The sequence below is a fragment of the Hyla sarda genome, chromosome 7 (assembly GCF_029499605.1).
Source record: "Hyla sarda isolate aHylSar1 chromosome 7, aHylSar1.hap1, whole genome shotgun sequence".
NCBI lineage: Eukaryota > Metazoa > Chordata > Amphibia > Anura > Hylidae > Hyla > Hyla sarda.
The window spans coordinates 197,543,140-197,560,366 of NC_079195.1; the positions used below are offsets into that span (position 1 = coordinate 197,543,140).

The window sequence follows — 17,227 nt, forward strand, 5'->3', positions numbered from 1 at the left end:
CCCAGTGGCTTGACCCCCCCATGATCAGATATCTTATCCCCTACCCTTTGGATAGGGCATAAGATGTCTAGGGGCAGAGTTCCCCTTTAAACAATACTGGCATGTTAGGACAAAATGTCCTGGCTAGGGTTATTAGGTAAGGCAGAAGGACTAAGGGATCTTTCAAACATGGCAATATTTATGGCAGCTGCTGTATGCAATCTGACATTGTAGGCGGGACCTGGACTTGTCACTTTAAATGGGCACTGTCAGAATCAATCAATAGATATTGTACATATTGGCAAAAAATGAACCTTTCTGATATATTTCATACAATTTTTTTTTGTGGTCATGGCTCCAAGAGCCTAGAGTGGGACCTGTACAAACTGTATAATACTGACCGTACTTACCGACCTGGAAACAGGAGACCATCTAGAGGACCTAAGAGGGAAAACTAGCGGATTAGGTGTGCCCAATTACCGCGACCGTGGGTATGCCTGATAGAGGGCATACCCTAGTGGGAATTATGAGAAATGAGGGAGGGCTGGGTGGGTGACGCCAACGTAACACACGCCCCCAGATGTGGGAGAGGGGTGATTATATACCCCACGCCACTCCCACAAATAAAGCCAATTAGGCTTAACATTTGTGGTCATGGCTCCAAGAGCCTAGAGTGGGACCTGTACAAACTGTATAATACTGACCGTACTTACCGACCTGGAAACAGGAGACTATCTAGAGGACCTAAGAGGGAAAACTAGCGGATGAGGTGTGCCCAATTACCGCGACCGTGGGTATGCCTGATAGAGGGCAAAGAGTCGGAGGTAGGGTACAACTGAGTTTTATTTGAATTTACAGAGCCAACACTTTAAACACCCCCGCCATCTCGGTGGACGGGTCAGGGACGTAGCGCTCGAAACAGCCAGAATTCCAGCGCCCCAACTTCTTGATGACGTGTGCAGGGGCATTGTGTTTAGACGCTGCAGAGGCTGCTCCGATCCTAAATGAGTGACCTGAAATGCAACTAGGCTCGTGTCCCAGGACTCTGACAAGGGACCGCACGTGTTTGGTGAACTGTGAAGAGGAGAGTGCTGACCCATTGACCGGCAGAAGAGGGCTGTGCGCTGGCTGTCCAGGGAATGTGAAAGGAGTTGTGTGAGGGCCAGGACCGGACACCATTGGTGAAAAGTGGGGAAATAGTGTATGGTGGCTCCCCATCTACAGGTTTTGGTGGAAGACAGAGTGAGTGCAAACCCTGCCCCGTGCGGTGATAGTTGGCTCAGGAGAAGACCCCGTGACCTTTCGACCGCAGCGTGTGAACTCCCCCGGCCTCAAGAATCCGTAGAAGGCCAAGTAGATCGCTGCTTTGATGACAGTGCTGAGTCTGGGACCAAACGGGTGAGTGTCCAGGAGTGAGGACATGGATCGGAAAAGGTCGCCAGTGACTGGTGCACGGGAGGGTGGTTTGGGACGTGACAGGACAAGGATGCCTTTGAGTGCCGCCTTAATAGGGTTAGTGGACAGTAGAGAAAGTGCGTCGGGATGTGAGAAGGATCTATGGTGTTGTAATCCTGCTAAGTGAAGCTTGATGGTGTTGTGGGAGAGGTGAAGAGAAGAATGGCAGAAACCGACATAAGCAAGAGAGGAACGAACCGAAATTGTGGCAGGGAGACCTTGTTTGTGCATGAACGTGGAAAAAGAGGCTAGAGCTGCGTCATACGCCCGTTTGGTGCTGGGTGCAAGGGACTGTCTGATTAAAGAATTTGCCACTGTGATGAAGTCTGTTAGTCCATCTGGAGATACTGTGTTGAAGGAACTGGGACCCCGACGATGTCTGCTTCTGGGTGTACCTGAAAGAACAGCTTCATGTTACCTCGTGACAGAGCGTCAGCTGCTGTGTTTTTAGTACCCTCAATGTGCTCAACACAAAAGTGAAAATTGTGCTGAAGAGCGATCAAGACAAACTTCCTGACAAAACGCATGATATGCGGGGACTTAGAACGCCCTTTCCTTAAGATGTCTACTGTGGCCATGTTATCGCATCTGAAGCGGACAGTGGAGTTGACCCACGAATCACCCCATACGGCAGCGGCTGCTACTATTGGATAGATCTCAAATAAGGCCGAAGTTTCGTGAAAATTCGGGATAAGCAGTATGTCCTGAGGCCAAGGACTGGCCAGCCAGTGTGCGCCATGGAGAGCGGCGAAACCGACGGCTGAGGCGTCAGAAACCACGGAGGGGGATGTTTCCGTGGCTGAGGGGACAAAGAGCGAGATTCCGTTCCAGTTATTCAGGAAGTGACCCCACATGGCCAGGTCTGACATTGCCTCGCTGTCAATTCGAATGACATGCCTCTGCCCGGAAACTGAAGGAAGTAAGTCCAGGAGTCTGGATATGAATGACCTACCTTGCGGAATGATCCTCATCGCAAAGGCCATCATGCCTAGGAGGCTTTGGAGCTCCACCCTGGATACTGTGTGGCACTTTGTAATTTTTTGGATAACCTCACGGATCCTAGCCAGTTTCTCCTGGGGAAGCCTGGCTTGCATTTCCTCTGTGTCTAAGATGATGCCTAGGAAGGTGAGCTGAGTGGACGGGCCTTCGGTCTTATGGGGTGCGATTGGGACCCCAACTTCCTTGAACAGCCTCAGCAGTGACCTGAGATTAGAGGGACTGTGACCAGGGTGTTCCAGCAACAGGAAGTCGTCCAGATAGTGGATAGTGTAGTGACAGTTGGAGACATGTTGTAAGGCCCAGTGTAAGGCCGTGGCTAGTTGATCAAAAAGCCAGGGGCTACTTTTGGCTCCAAAGGTGAGTTTAGTGGCAAAGTAATACTTGCCTGCCCATTTTACACCATGCCACTGCCACAGGTCTTGCTTGATGGGGAGAAGTTTGAAGGCGTCGGTAATGTCAGCTTTGGAGAGCCACGTGCCCCTGCCCAGCTGTAGTATGGCCTGTATGGCTTGATCGATAGTGGAATATTTCATACTGAACTGATCGGAAGGGATCAGTGCATTGATGCTAGGGATGTTAGAAGAGTAAGGCGCGGAGAGGTCATAGATTAACCTTCTTTTATTAGAAAACTTCCCAGTGGCTAGCCCCAACGGACTAACCCTCCAGACAGAAAAAGGGGGTACATCAAAAGGGCCGATCATAAAGCCTTTCAGAAGTTCAGTTTGTATTAATTCTGACACCACCGTGGGTTCAGCGAGTGCTGACTGAAGGTTAAGGCATTCATACGTGCTTTGAGGCAACGCGACCAACCCTGTGTGAAAGCCTTTGCGAAACCCCCCAACTAACCATCTGACCCAGCAGGGATCAGGGTGGCTGGCTAGAATGCGGGCCAGGGCGTCAACCCGCACCACGCCTAGTCACGCCTGGTTGCCTTTTTGAGAACCGATGGAGCTGGGGTGGGCCCGGAAACAGAGAAAACACACATGGAGAAGCTTGCAGTTGCTGTAGGTGCATGCAGAGAGGTTGAAATTGTTACATATCTGAGTCTTGCTCAGAAACCTGACCGGCCTACCTAGCCTGTCTAGAGCAGGAGAGTTCCTCTGACTGGGGCCTATGGAGATATTTTGGCTCCTGTTGGTGCTTGTATCCGCCTGATCTTTGCTCAGGGGGCACCAATTAGTGGTGTGTGCAGTGACCCCGCACCAGCTGCAGGAGGGGGCTTTTAGACCTGCGAAATGCTCGCAGTAAAGTTCAGTGTCAACGGCTCCCCAGTTGGTCGTGTAATTGAATTGCTCGAAAGAAGCAGCTGCCTTAGCAGCAAAAGATTTGTGGTACTCGTAGAAAGTGGACCCTCCGTGTTTGTACGCCATTTGTGCGATCTTGTGGAGGTACAAATCAAGTTCCTCCCTGCGACTGGGACTAACTGAGCAAATGACGTCTCTATATAGCCCAAAGGCTATGACAAACTCGTTAATTGTTAGTTTCCTGTTAAGCCTGGCATCTTTGCTTTTGAAGGTGACAGCGAGATCGCCACAGGCAACGGTTTTGGTGTCATTGATGTCCGTGGTGGCTATCAGCAGAAGAGCCAAGTTGACATTCTTGCCCTCCAGAATGTGTTTTTTAATTGCTGCCGGGATAAAGTGTGCGGGTGTAACATTCGGGGGAGGCTGAAGCATACCTGAAGGCGGAGCCTGAGAGGTAGAAGCAACAGGAACAGCGGGGCCTGGGGCTGTGTCCGTGACCCTGGCGCGTTCCATGTCCTCTAGTCTATCCTGTAGCCCGGACACTGATGTGAGCACCTGGCTCATCATGGTGTGGAGTTGCGAAAGTGAAGCACTGGACGCTTGGTCCGATGCTGCTGCCTGCCTCGCCGGGGGGGCCCGGTCTGTGCCCAGCAGGTTGAACAGCTCCCCTTTCTTGGCTGAGGCCGGAAAGGGGGTGCCCCTCCTCCTGAGTTCCTGCATCAGTTTGGGGATTGTCCAGGTACGGTAGGAGGACATGCTACCCCGGTCTGAAGCTCTTGCTGGGGTCTCGGGGACGGAGAGGGTGTCCTCAATGTCAGAGGGTTGCAACATGCTGCGTCGGAACCTGTCCGGGCCAGTAACGGGTGCCGGTAGACAAAGTTGGATGCTAGTGAGAACAGGGATGGTACCTGAACAACTCTGGCTGCTATCTTGTAACACTGACCTGCTGTATCCTGAGTTGTGGGAATAGAGGGAGCCTGAATAGGCACGATCCGGCTCACGGCTGAGGGGATACACAGAGACAGACAACAAATAAGTGAAAATGGGTGGCAGCTGAGTGCCTGACGTGATGAGTGCGTGACGTGGTGGGCTAAAAATGAGTTTCCCCCTATATATTTTTTTTTCTTTTTTTTCTTTTGGGGTGTGTCAGATAACGGATGACCCAGTGTTCGTGTGTGTCGAGTTGCGTTGTGCTGAAGCAAGTCAGGAACAACGGGCTACACCAAGGCCCCCACTGACGCGAACGGCCCAGGCTGAACGGGGGTGTCGGCCGCCCGAGGCCCTGGGCCGCGTCAGCGGCAGGTCCAGCGCGTGAAATGTGTTGGCCAAAATGATTGAATGTCGTGCAGAAGTGAGAACTGATGGCTATGTGAGAAGAAGTGAAATCAGTATATGCGTTTTTTTTTTTTTTTTATATACCTCGAGCTGAAAGCTGAGAGGCGAAGCCACTTGTGGGGCTTAGGAACGACAGTGGAACCTGAAGGGTAAGACAAATACTAGAGTCATTAATTATGAGGGACAGCATGTGCCTGGCCATAGGGCTGGTTCCCCCCTTTTTTTTTTTTTTTGAGAAGGAAGGGGGGGGGGGCAGGTGTGAAATGGTGGCCGAACCTGGGTGATGCCGACGCTCACGGCCCGACAGCCCAGACCCCGGGCGCCTCCCCCCCTCGAGGCACCCGACCATGCATAAGCACGCCGGGAGCTAGCAGGAAAGGGGGGAGAGCGCCCGGACCCGACTGTGGGATGGCACCCTGCGAACGTCCCGGCTGGCCCCCATGACAGGGATGGTGTGGCTCCGGGGAGTGGCGCCGCCCCCCTCAACGGCGGGGCCCCGCCCCCGCAGCCCGTGTCGCCGCAGAGCTGGGTGCAGGAACGGAGCCCCCCCCGTGGCGACGTGGCGCCGGGTGATGACGCGGGACGCCGCGACGCGAAGCCCCGCCCCCCCCCCCGGCCACCTCGCGTCGGCCGGAGCGGGGAGCGGGCCCCGGGCCCGGCGAGCACGCGTACTCTCGCCCTCTGTATTGTGGGAAGGAGTGACCGGAAGCGACGCCGACCGCCGGGGCGAATGGGGACCCCGCCCCCCGCAGCCCCGCGCCGCAATCTGGAGCGTGGGACGGGATCCCTGAGCCCGGCAGCAGGCGCAACTCCACTCCCTCGGGACCGGGAACCGGGCGGGCCAGGTGAGCGGTGAGGGAACACGGGAAGGGGAAAACATGCAAGAAAAAACGGGGTACAAAAAACCTGGGGGAGCGCGAGGAGGCAAGCGACCCAGCTGGGGGTGAGCCTGCTCCGGCACTACGAACCCGGGCTGAACAACATAGAGCCACACTGGCACTTACCTAACCAACCTCTGCGAGGACGGGGGATAGAACCGTTACACACTACCAACGACACTCCAGGGGGGGGGGGGACGTATGCACTAACACGGTAGACTACTAGAGAACTATCGCCAACGTAACACACGCCCCCAGATGTGGGAGAGGGGTGATTATATACCCCACGCCACTCCCACAAATAAAGCCAATTAGGCTTAACACTTATCTCCTTTTGATAGGCATTATGGCTTATAGAAAAGACCACTAGGGGTTCCTATACCATCTAGAACATAATCCTGTCCGGCTGCAGCATCTTCTTTGCCCCAGCTGCAGCACAGGCTGCGACAAAGTACAGGAAGTGAGTTGGGGACTAGCACTCCTCTTTGCGCACTCATGTCCTATCAGACTGCAGCATGAAAACAGAGAAGAGGGGTTACAGAGCAGCCTACAGTGGTTGGATGAAGAGACCCAGCATTGCACAGCAGACTCCGGGAGGAAGTGAATGCATGGTGAATGAGCTTTAAAAAGTATCTGTCACCAAATGTAACTTTTCTAAACTAACTCAGGCTATGTTCCCTAACTACTCCCTAACACCCTTAAAAAAATTCAGAGCTTTAAAAAGCTCTGTATCATACCTTTATTCTTGCTCACATCTCCCAGCAGGAGAAAGTGGGCGTTGACATCACTGAAGCCTGCTGGGGGAGCACTTCCTCCCTCACATGGTTGCAGTGCTGTGATGAATAGAAGACCTCAGGCTCTGTGCATCTTTCAGTGAGGGTGTATGCATGTTTCCGTGAGGCTCTTTGCAGCTTTTGATGAGGCTCTGTGCAGCTGTCAATCAAGCTCAGTGCAGAGAAACACTTCCTTAGTTTGGACGGAAGCGCATTAGCAGCCGGAATCTACTGCAAGGCTCCCCGCCACTGCGGGTTATAGCGCACCGTCCTGGGATCACGGATATCGGCAAACTGTAACTGTTTTCTGGAAAATATCCACGGCACAGTGGCCTGATACAGACAGTCCTTGCCGTGATTTCTTAGTCACATTGGTTTATTTATAGGGTGCTCTTAGTACCACAATTTTATTTAGGTATTTCAAGCTTTGTCCTTTATCTCTCCTGATGACGCCATATCATTAGTGGCAGAAATGCGTTGAGAGCGACACCTTGTATGCTTGATATTGTCTCTGGAGTAAGATCCTTATCATAACCAGAACATTTATATTTATTCGTTTGGGTTATTTGAGCACTATTCTTTTGTTGACGATTTTAACTTTGTAAAATTAAAAGTTAAGTATTATATGCACCTCCCCTGGGATTTCATTTGATTTATCCCCTTTATTATTTAGTTTGGTCTCCTGCCAGGTCAGGAGGAGACCAAACTCACTGTATTAATTGCTGCAGGGAACACAACATAGCCACCTAGTGGCCATTTTTTCTATTACATTTTAAACATATTTATGTTGATAGTTTTAAAAGCAAGTGAATGAGAAAGTGTCTGCTAATTACACAAGGATCACTATATTAAAAGTTTTATTTGGTGAAAGGTACTCTTTAAACAATGGAAAGTCCAGTGCTAGTGGCTTGCTGCGGCTACTAATGCTGGGGATTTACCGATAATTGTGGACTTGCTATTATTTAAAGTGCACACAGCAGCCATGGCCAGTATTGCCAAGTGTAAGAGTACCCAAAATGGATGCACTGTGTGGGACACCTGTGTGAAACTGGCTATACATAAGTTTGACAGCTATCTCTTCCAGTTTCCCGTATGAATGCAAACTAATTTATTCTGACTGAAGAGAGGGGGGGGGGGGAGCCACTGCCAGGTACCTCTTATCTTCCCGAGTATATAGGGACTGGGCATGTTGGAATCCAACATGCCCGACTATTCTCTCCTATGACCTCTGCTGTCTGGGTACAGGCAGGAGGCCCCCATGTAAATTAAATGGTTGGCTGATCCCATCAAAAGAGGTAAATTGGTTGACCTTGATGCAATGTGTATGGCCAGATTCTGAGGCACTATATGGGGCACCTGTAACAAAGACACTATAAGGGTATTGCCACAGATGGAACTGCGACTAAGACCAAGTATCCTGGGCAGCACATTTAGTTCCAGAATGCACCCTGTGCCAGATGCAGCTAAGCCGCTTCAAAACAGAACTGGGCCTTCTCCATGCTTCACAGTAGGTTCAGGGTTCCATTTTTTGTATGTTTTGTTTTGGCATCTGCAAACATAGAGTTGATGTTACTTGCCTGAAATGATCCAGTTTTGTCTCATCTATCCAAAAGACATTCTCCTAGAAGCTTTGTGGCTTGTCAATATGCAATCTGCATTGGCAAAGCAGGTAGTTAAGTAGCTTGGTAGATAAGTAGGCGGCTAGGTAAGTAGCTATGTGGATAGGTAAGTAGCTAGGTACGTGAGAAGTAGGTAGGTAAATATGTGGGAAGGAAGGTAGGACACTGATGACAAATGATTTAGGAATACTGATGATTTAGGAATACTGAGCTTTCAGCTTGTGAATACATAGGCACATTATAGTTCTCTAGTTGTTGTCTTTATGTTTGTGTCACATGATAGCCATGTTGTGTAAATCACATGATACAAAACTCCCAAAATCCATTAGGCCTTGTCCACACGGAGGAATTTCCGATTGGAATCTGGCGGAAGACTTTAGCTCAGAAAGTCCCCTTGGTGATAGAATATCTAAGAAGCTTAAAGTGTACCTGTCAGATCCACAAAAAAAAAAAAAAAAGTACTCAGTACCTAATCCTGACCATGTACATCTAATTTTTATGCATCTATCACCTATATTTATTATAAAAATCTATTTTTTCATTAGCTCACAGTGTTAGAAATCCTCTTGGGGGAAGGAGGTGTGTCTCTCCTTGTGGTGGGAGGTGATTGGTCTTTCTGCTCATGCAGTCTTGTCCATGTGTCATCTCTTGTCTATGACTCATGGACAACCCTTATGCTGCTGCAGGACTGGTTAGTGCCCCAGCAGGTATGGGGACCCCTAGTGGTGGGATTTTCAGGGGCGGTTTTCTTTGTTAAATATAAAAAAATATTTAAAACAACCATATTACAAACGGTCTTTAATTTTCATCAGTGACAACATAAAAAAAGTTTTCGTATCTAACAGTGTTCATTTCACAGTAATTCAAGAGTTGCCTGCAGAAGCAGCAGTACCTGTATTCGTCACTAGATGGTGCTGTGTACTTTTATATTCTCCAAAGATTCAGCAGGCTCAGCTTGTAGCAAAAATGAGTACTATACAATACAATAAAATCTAAATTATCTAGAATTTGCTTAAAAATAATCGTAACTAATCTACTATTTTACCTTTTTCATTCAGATATTATCTATTGTCATATAAAAACCAAACCCAGAACGTGTCATAGTTCATAGTGGCTTGTAAATTATCTCTAGCATATGCGTAAACGTAATGTACTCATGATTTTGTTGCTAACAGATTATGTAGTCACTTGTCTTGGGTCTTCTCTGCAGGGCTTGTGTTATATTGGCACATGGAATATTAGCTGCAGACATTTCTGCGATTAAAAATCCATTCTGTATATCTGAATAGGATTGTTTCTGCAGCGCGTGTGTGGATTTCTGCAACCTTCATTCAGATAAAGAGACTGTGGTAGAAATGTCTGAAACTAAATATTCTGTGAATATATTGCTGACTCCTATTTCTTCAAGTTGCCTCACCTCTGGTTAAAACAACTGATACTATTAAGTTATTTTTAAAATAAATAAATACATTATTATGATGATGATTAATAATAATTTCACATGTTCATATGTGAAGGACTGTGAAAGATTTAACAACATTCCTGCCTCAGTAAAGATAGTTTTCCGTAACCTTGCATCATGGCCATCATTGTCCCTGTGCTTGGCCCGGGAGAGCTATCTCAACCTTGGAACGTGTAGATTAACGTTGCCCTGGTGTCACGAACTGTGTATTATACCATCTACCCCGTAGAACCACCTAATTTATGTCTATAGCGCCAACATATTCTGCATTGCTGTACAAAGCTTGTCATCACTCTGGGATAGGGATTTATAAAACTCCAAACCCACTTAGCATTTTTTTTCTTTGGCCTTCTTTTCACTCATCTTTGGCGTTTTTCAGCAGTTTTGGGTTTAGTGGCAAAATCCCAGCAGGGTAATTCTATGGATGGATTTTATTGGACAAAATCTTGGCGTTTCTCTCCCATAGAAATCTATAGGAGCAGGAAAAAAAAATGCCACGTGGATTTAGCGTTGGTGTTTTTTTCTGGTGTTTTTTTTTTTTTTTTGCCTCCTCATTTTTTCAATAGAAATCCTTGAGTGGCATGATGAAAGAATAACATGACTTGTCATAATAAAAATTGTAAGCAAAAAAATGCCACTGAAGGAAAATGCTAAGACTGAAACCCGCTATTTTTGAAAATAAAATTTTAAAAAATTCCACAAAAACTGCATCTAGGGACTGCATAATGACAAAATGTCAGGTCAAAAAAATGCTGAAAAAAAGACATAAGTAGAAACCTAGCCATATTGTAACAGGACTTGTGACCATATTATGGAGGAAAAATGCATCATCATTATGCACATCTGAAACAAGCCTATAGAGCAGTGGTATCCAAACCGTGGACCTTCAGCTGTGGGCATGCTGGGAGGTGTAGGTTTGCAACAGCTGGAGGTCCACAATTTGGAGACCACCATTATAGAGAATCATTATGGGCTCAGATGCTTTCCAATGATCATATTAGCTGGACTATCTATACACCTACAGTCAGCTTCATCATTCCACTTTGAGGTTCCGTATATTAGGGCAGCTCTGAAAGAAAAAAGAACAGGAGTCAGACTATAGTCAGGGACTATACGGAGTCGGATAAACTTGGTTAACGGTAATTATATTGTACAAGATTAATAAGCTCAAATCGCATATCCCAGGTACAGACTGCAAGGTGCATCTATTGTTGTCAATAATAGTCAAATCTTATAACTAGATCAAACCCGGGAGTGAGTAATGTTGGAATACGGACTGTTCATCCCATAACAGGTATTAGAGACAACCTAAATCTTATTTAATGGCCATCTGAAAGGTTGTGTATCCCATAATGGACATAGATATAAGCAGAGTATTCTGTAATTGTACTAGAAAAGATCTTCATTGTGTAATGGACATTGAGAGTGGATTGGAATTTCATAATGGACATCAATGGGGACAAGGATTCTGCACTTTGTATTGGAAGAAACTCTGATTAATAAACTTTAGACCAGTGTTTCCCATTCAGGATGCCTTCACTGTGTTGAGCAGCATAGGCCATATTCGAATTTGCGATATTTCGCGAATATATGGATGAATATTCGTCATATATTCGCTAAATTCGCATATTCATAATATTCGCACTATATTTTCGCATATGCAAAAAAAATTGGCATAAATGAAAATGAGCATAAATGAAAATTCGCATGTGCGAAAATTTAGCAAGTGCGAAAATTAGCATAAGCAAAAATTCGCGTATGCGAAAATGTGCATATGCAAATTTTCTATTTAAAGCGAATTCGCGAATATGCAATATTTGCGAATAAAATTAGCATAGCGAATATTCGTGAGCAACACTAGCCTCCAGCTGTTGCTAAACTGCAACTCCCAGAAGGCCTAGACAGCCTTTTAGTTTAGCAGCCGCTTGATGCACCCTGGTTGGGAAACACTATTCTACAGTTTATTAATCAGGGTCTTCAGCTGTCCAGGCATGTTGGAAGCTGTAATTTGGCAACAGCTGGAGGCACCCTAGTTGGGAAACACTTCTTTAGAATGTGGCCTTCAGCTTGAGTTCTAGCAGTGTTTCCCAAGCTGTGTCTTCCCAGTTACTGCAGCACTACAACTCCCATCATTACATGAAATAGCTTACACAATGCAGCCTGAAGTTTTCCTAACAGTGGTGTTCTCCATTCTGTGAATGTGACTGATAGCAGCTGGTACTCACCAGGTATGAAGTGCTCTAATCTCATGAACGCACTTCATACACCCCAAGTGTGCGCAGAGCGTACATATATGCCATGTGTAATTGTGGTGTCCCAGTACAGGATGTCTTCCCGTGGGCTAAATGTTGCCTCAGGCTTCCCTTGTTTTACTGGTGGGCCCACTGCTCCATGGCGTATTCTGTTGCATTGTACTGTAATTTCCTGTTGTGTTATAATTAATTATGTTACTGTCTTTTTAAGGAAGCTTTGCAGAGTTACCCAGGTGACTCTGATGCCCCAATGGGAGCCCCCCTAACTAGCCCCCCTATATAGAGAAGGGGGAGGAGCTGTGCATTTGTAGTTGAGTCTAGTTCTAGGCTAGTCCTAGTCTGAGTCTAGTCTCAGTTCTAGCTGAGGTACAGTGTGGAGTAACAGTTTGTGGAGATGTCTGAGGAGGCCTAAGGAGAAGAAACCTAAAATCTGCAGATATGCAAATCTCAGGAAAACTCCATCGCTTAGGTAAAGTTCAGTAAAGATATAATTGTCCCCGTGTGTGGCCCAGGAGAGCGATATCAACCTTGTAATGTGTAGCTTAACATGGCCCTCGCGTCATGAACTGTGTTTTATAACATCCACCCCACGGAACCACGTAATTAAGGGGTTAAGGCATTACTGTCAATTACCAACTTCTGACATGTTGGACAGACATAACTAATGATCAGAAAGGTTCTCAGTACTGCCACTAGCACCACTGGTCCCAGCCGCCAGACCCCCTGCGATCAGACATGTATCTAGTACCGGAGTTCCCCTTCAATTTTTCAGCTAGAAATGCACTTAATATCTAATACATAAAGGTCCCACCTGGATGTGGTGGACAGAGGTGGCTGGGGTAGGGGGGGGACACACCATTTTCTACCGCACCAGGTGACACCAGCCCTAGCTAAGGCACTGGTCTCAGAGACCGGACCCCCCGCGATCAGACATGTATGTCCTATCCTGTGGATACGGGATAAGATGTCTAATACCGGAGTTCCCCTTTAATTCTCCAACTAGATATGCACGTGATATCTAATACATAAAGGTCCCACCTGGATGTGGTGGACAGAGGTGGCTGGGAGTACTAAAATTCGGTTTGATGTCCTAGTGCTATATCAATAAACCCTGGCTATGACAGTTGGTTTTTGGCACTCCTTCAGGCACCAAGAAGCTTGGGCATATGATGTAGCTGCCCCCCCCCCCCCCCCCCCGTGGGCTATACCTTTGGAGGAACATTATGATGTCCTTCCCCAGCAGTGTAGACAGCTGTATCCTAGACTTTCCTATCCTTATTCATGGGACCAGTCTCTTGCTTTATGAACCAGCTTAAATTCCTGATCTTGGAAATGAAGACCAGTGGAAAATCTAATCTCCAGACCAAACTCGGCTTTCATGCTTTAGATTGGCTTTGATGTTATTTTCCGTAATGGAATCAATAAAACATTCCTATGATGACTGCCATCTTTCAGCATTGTACCTTTCCAATTATACTGATTGTTTTATGTAAGCAGGGAGGGTCTGTGTCGGACGTCAGACTTAGTGCTTTTCATGCTCCCCCCCCCCCCCCCCCAATCTAACTTCTTGTTAAGGGTTAGAGCCATAGAAACAAATTACGTGCTAGAGACCGGGTATCTTGTGCTAAACCTCAAGTCTTTGATCTACAAATAATAGAGTGAAACTCTAAGCTATTACAAGGTTCAAAGTGTGATGTGTCCACAGGTCTCCAGAAATGTGCGCTTTAATTGAATCAATAATGGAAGAGAAAACATGCTTTCATTTAGCCCACGGATCATCCTTCATCCATGGTATTATTATTCTTTTTTTTTTCCTCCTCTGTACCTAACCAGGAGACAGGGAGATATGGATGAACAGAGAAGATGGATAGATTTTTTATGTGAGTGGCCTCTATATAAATACTCTATATAATTATAATGTATAACTATGTAATTCTAAAATATTTAAAAATATATAAAATATTAAAATGATAAAATAATGTCCTTAATATACTCAAGTAAAAGTTGACCCAATTTAACTCAGGGCTTCTGTGCCAGCTGTCGTGGCTTTTCGACTTGGTATTCTTGCCAACTGGGCTGGATTTATCTTCGAATGCAGTCTTCTGCCTTGGTATCTTGATTTAGTCCATCCTAGAGGCAGTCAATGTTGTTGACTCTGTTGTTAAGAATTGAGAATATAAAGGGTAACATTTACATAGCTCATAAAATGTGGCATTAAATGAATTTTTAACCACAGTTTAGAGTCCTTGGGAATTGCTTCAAGATCCACCTTGATCTTATGAGGTGTCTTATCTATAAAGTCCATGATTTACACTTCATCCTGGGATTTATTTTATTTATGTTGCTGACATATCCTGCAGTTCTGTACAAACACACGCAATAGAGTCAATTTCCTAATATGCCAATTTGCTATGTTTTTGGAGAGTAGGATGAAAACTGAGTACTCAGAGGAAACCCCTACAAGCATGAAGAGAACATAAAAACTCCATGTTGATGTTGCCCTTGGTCAGATTCAATTCCAGGATCCCAGAAGTTCAAGACAACATTGCCTGCCACTATAATGCCTCCCCTAATACTATAGATAAATGGAATTATTATTATTATTATTATTATTATTATTATTATTAACTATAAACTCCTGTTGTCTCTCCCTCTGAAATCTCTCTGTCTGTATCTGGCTCTCTTCAACTACTCCCTCACCCTCCTAACCCAATACATCTTCATAGCCTTGTATGGCCAGCATGTAACTTAATCCCTCAGTGAACTGTCTCAAGATGGTCTTAAAGGGGTACTCTTTTTTTTAAATCAACTAGTGCCAGAAGGTTATACAAACTTGTAAATTGCTTCTATTTAAAAAAAAAAAAATCTTACTCCTTCCAGTACTTATCAGCTGCCATATACTCCAGAGGAAGGTTTATAGTTCTTTCCAGTCTGACGACGGTGTTCTCTGCTGCCACCTCTGTCCGTGTCAGGAAGCAGGAGAGGTTTGATATGGAGATTTGCTCCTGCTCTGGACAATTCCTGACATGGACAGAGGTGTCAGCAGAGAACACTGTGGTCAGACTGGAAAGAAAAAACACCTTCCTCTGGACCATATACCATAAGTACTGGAAGGATTAAGATTTTTTAACAGAAGTAATTTACAAATCTGTATAACTTTCTGGCAACAGTTGCTTTAAAATTTGTTTTCCTCCAGAGGTGAATGATACGTTTAAAAGATAAAGCAAAAAAAGAGCCTGATAAGCGGAGAAAGAAGCATTTTTCTCTATTACATCATCAGGTCATGCTTTTGGGAGGCGGCAGCCGAATCCGACAGAAGAATTTGAAAACCAGCCACTGCTATATCACATTAATTTGAATGCGCTGGACAGAGTCAGATAATTACTCTAGTTGGCTTATTTTTGGACTGAATATGGTTTTGTTGCTTGACTGTGGCCAGTTTTTAAATTCTTCCTTCCGTATCCCAAAATGTGGTGTGAATGCAGCCTTACAAACTTTCTTATATTTGTTTTTTAATATTAATTTATGCAAAGTTTGTTGAAAGAATCAGTTCTTTAGAAAACATGTCCCGCTACTTAGTTTTCAACAGACCCTCGGGTTTATTTCCTGTTGAGAGCAGGAAGAGAAAAGAGCCAGAATCCGTGGAACATTGGTTTCATGTGATACAGAAACCACAGTACGACATTCTCATGGACCAACACAATATGGAAGTGGCAAATTATAATAATTTGCTGTGACCCTAATAAAGAAAAACATCTGAAAAAGGATAAATCACATTAGAAAAAAAATTCTCCTGCAATAAGGGCTAAGATATTGATAATTTCCATATATAATCATATTACTTGGAGTTGTTGACTGGAACTATTGAAATGTACTTATATATCCTTGGAACATGATTAAAGCCCTCAAGTGCTTTGTTGTTATACAACAGACAAGAGCCTCCTTGTGTATTTCGGATTATCTGGATGTAATCATCACGCCGCGCACATCTATATGTACAAGTTGTCCATTTAGAAATTAATTTTCCATTTACTAAAATAAATGTTTGTCTCTATGGTTTTGGTAACAGTGAACATATTTAATGTTTTCATTCTTTAGTATATTGTAATAAAATACACATGCTGCGGTTGTCTATACTATAATGAATAACATGACTTCTCATTGATTCACTTTGCTCTTAGCTAAAAAAAGAAATTAAATTACGGTAAATTGAGGGTAAATAAATACAATTTGATTATTTCATTCTTCCTTTGTGCTGTGTATTATAGTACTGTGAAAAGCTTACAGTATGTAGAGCTCCAAAGATAAGTAGGGATGAGCAAATCTAATTTGACGAATCCGAATTCGTTATGAATTTCAGGCAAAATTTGGTTCCTAACTAATGCAAATATCACCAAAATTCGATCGCGTGAATCGCTTCATTAAACTCCATTTAATGCGGTCCAGGCTCCAGGGGCCGGGCATCTAAAATGGTGGATCCATATGTGAGGACATGGGCAAGGAATCCTGGGAAGGCGGGTACAAGGGTTGGCGGGATGACCCTGAATCACATGCAGCAGCCAGCCACCCCTGGGATGTCACAGCCCTATATAATTGGCAGCCATCTTGCGGCCTCTCATATCAGTGTTCTATTACAGAGAGAGAGAGACAGAGAGCAGTGTGTGTTGCACAGAAAAGCATTTTTACAGCAGCCATTCATCTCCCAGTCACATCAGCATTCTATTACAGAGAGGGACAGACAGCAGTGTGTTGCATAGAAAAGCTTTTTTACAGCAGCAATTCCCCTCAAGCTTAAATGCAGCCTAGAAGCACTTATAGGGAAGGGAGTGAGATTGAGAGAGAAAGTGCTATTTTGGGAGTAGTACACAGCGACTGTGTGCTGCAGCACTGGCATGTACAACAACTGAAAAGCTAATAGTACCCAGCCAGTTAAGGTAAGCAGAGCACTAAAAGTGTATTGTCCTCTATTAAGTGTAACCTGTGCGAATATCTAAGTGGTGCACCATTTTGTTAAAGTCTTAAGGGCCTAGATACTGTGAAAGGCCAGGCAAAAGTACACACCTGCTGGTATTGTAGACAAATACTGTTTTAAGCTTGGTGGAGCGCATTGTACTCCACTCATAAACGCACTAAGTATGTCAGGCAGAGAAGTCCCAGAACATGCACAGAGGAGTGGCAGAGGCTTAAATTCACCAGGCAGAGGTCGCAGCAGACTAGGGGTGAGTGGCAGC

At 45.3% G+C, this 17,227-nt stretch overlaps 1 protein-coding gene across 1 annotated transcript in view; it reads right to left on the reverse strand.

The window, feature by feature from the left end:
- The window catches only part of MRPS14 (mitochondrial ribosomal protein S14), a 31,579-nt gene extending 20,786 nt beyond the window's left edge, over positions 1-10,793 (reverse strand). The window contains exon 1 of the mRNA XM_056532059.1: positions 10,767-10,793. Coding sequence (XP_056388034.1) covers positions 10,767-10,781 — 15 coding nt within the window. The 5' untranslated portion in view covers positions 10,782-10,793. The remainder of the gene's footprint in view (positions 1-10,766) is intronic.
- Positions 10,794-17,227: the final 6,434 nt, after the last annotated feature.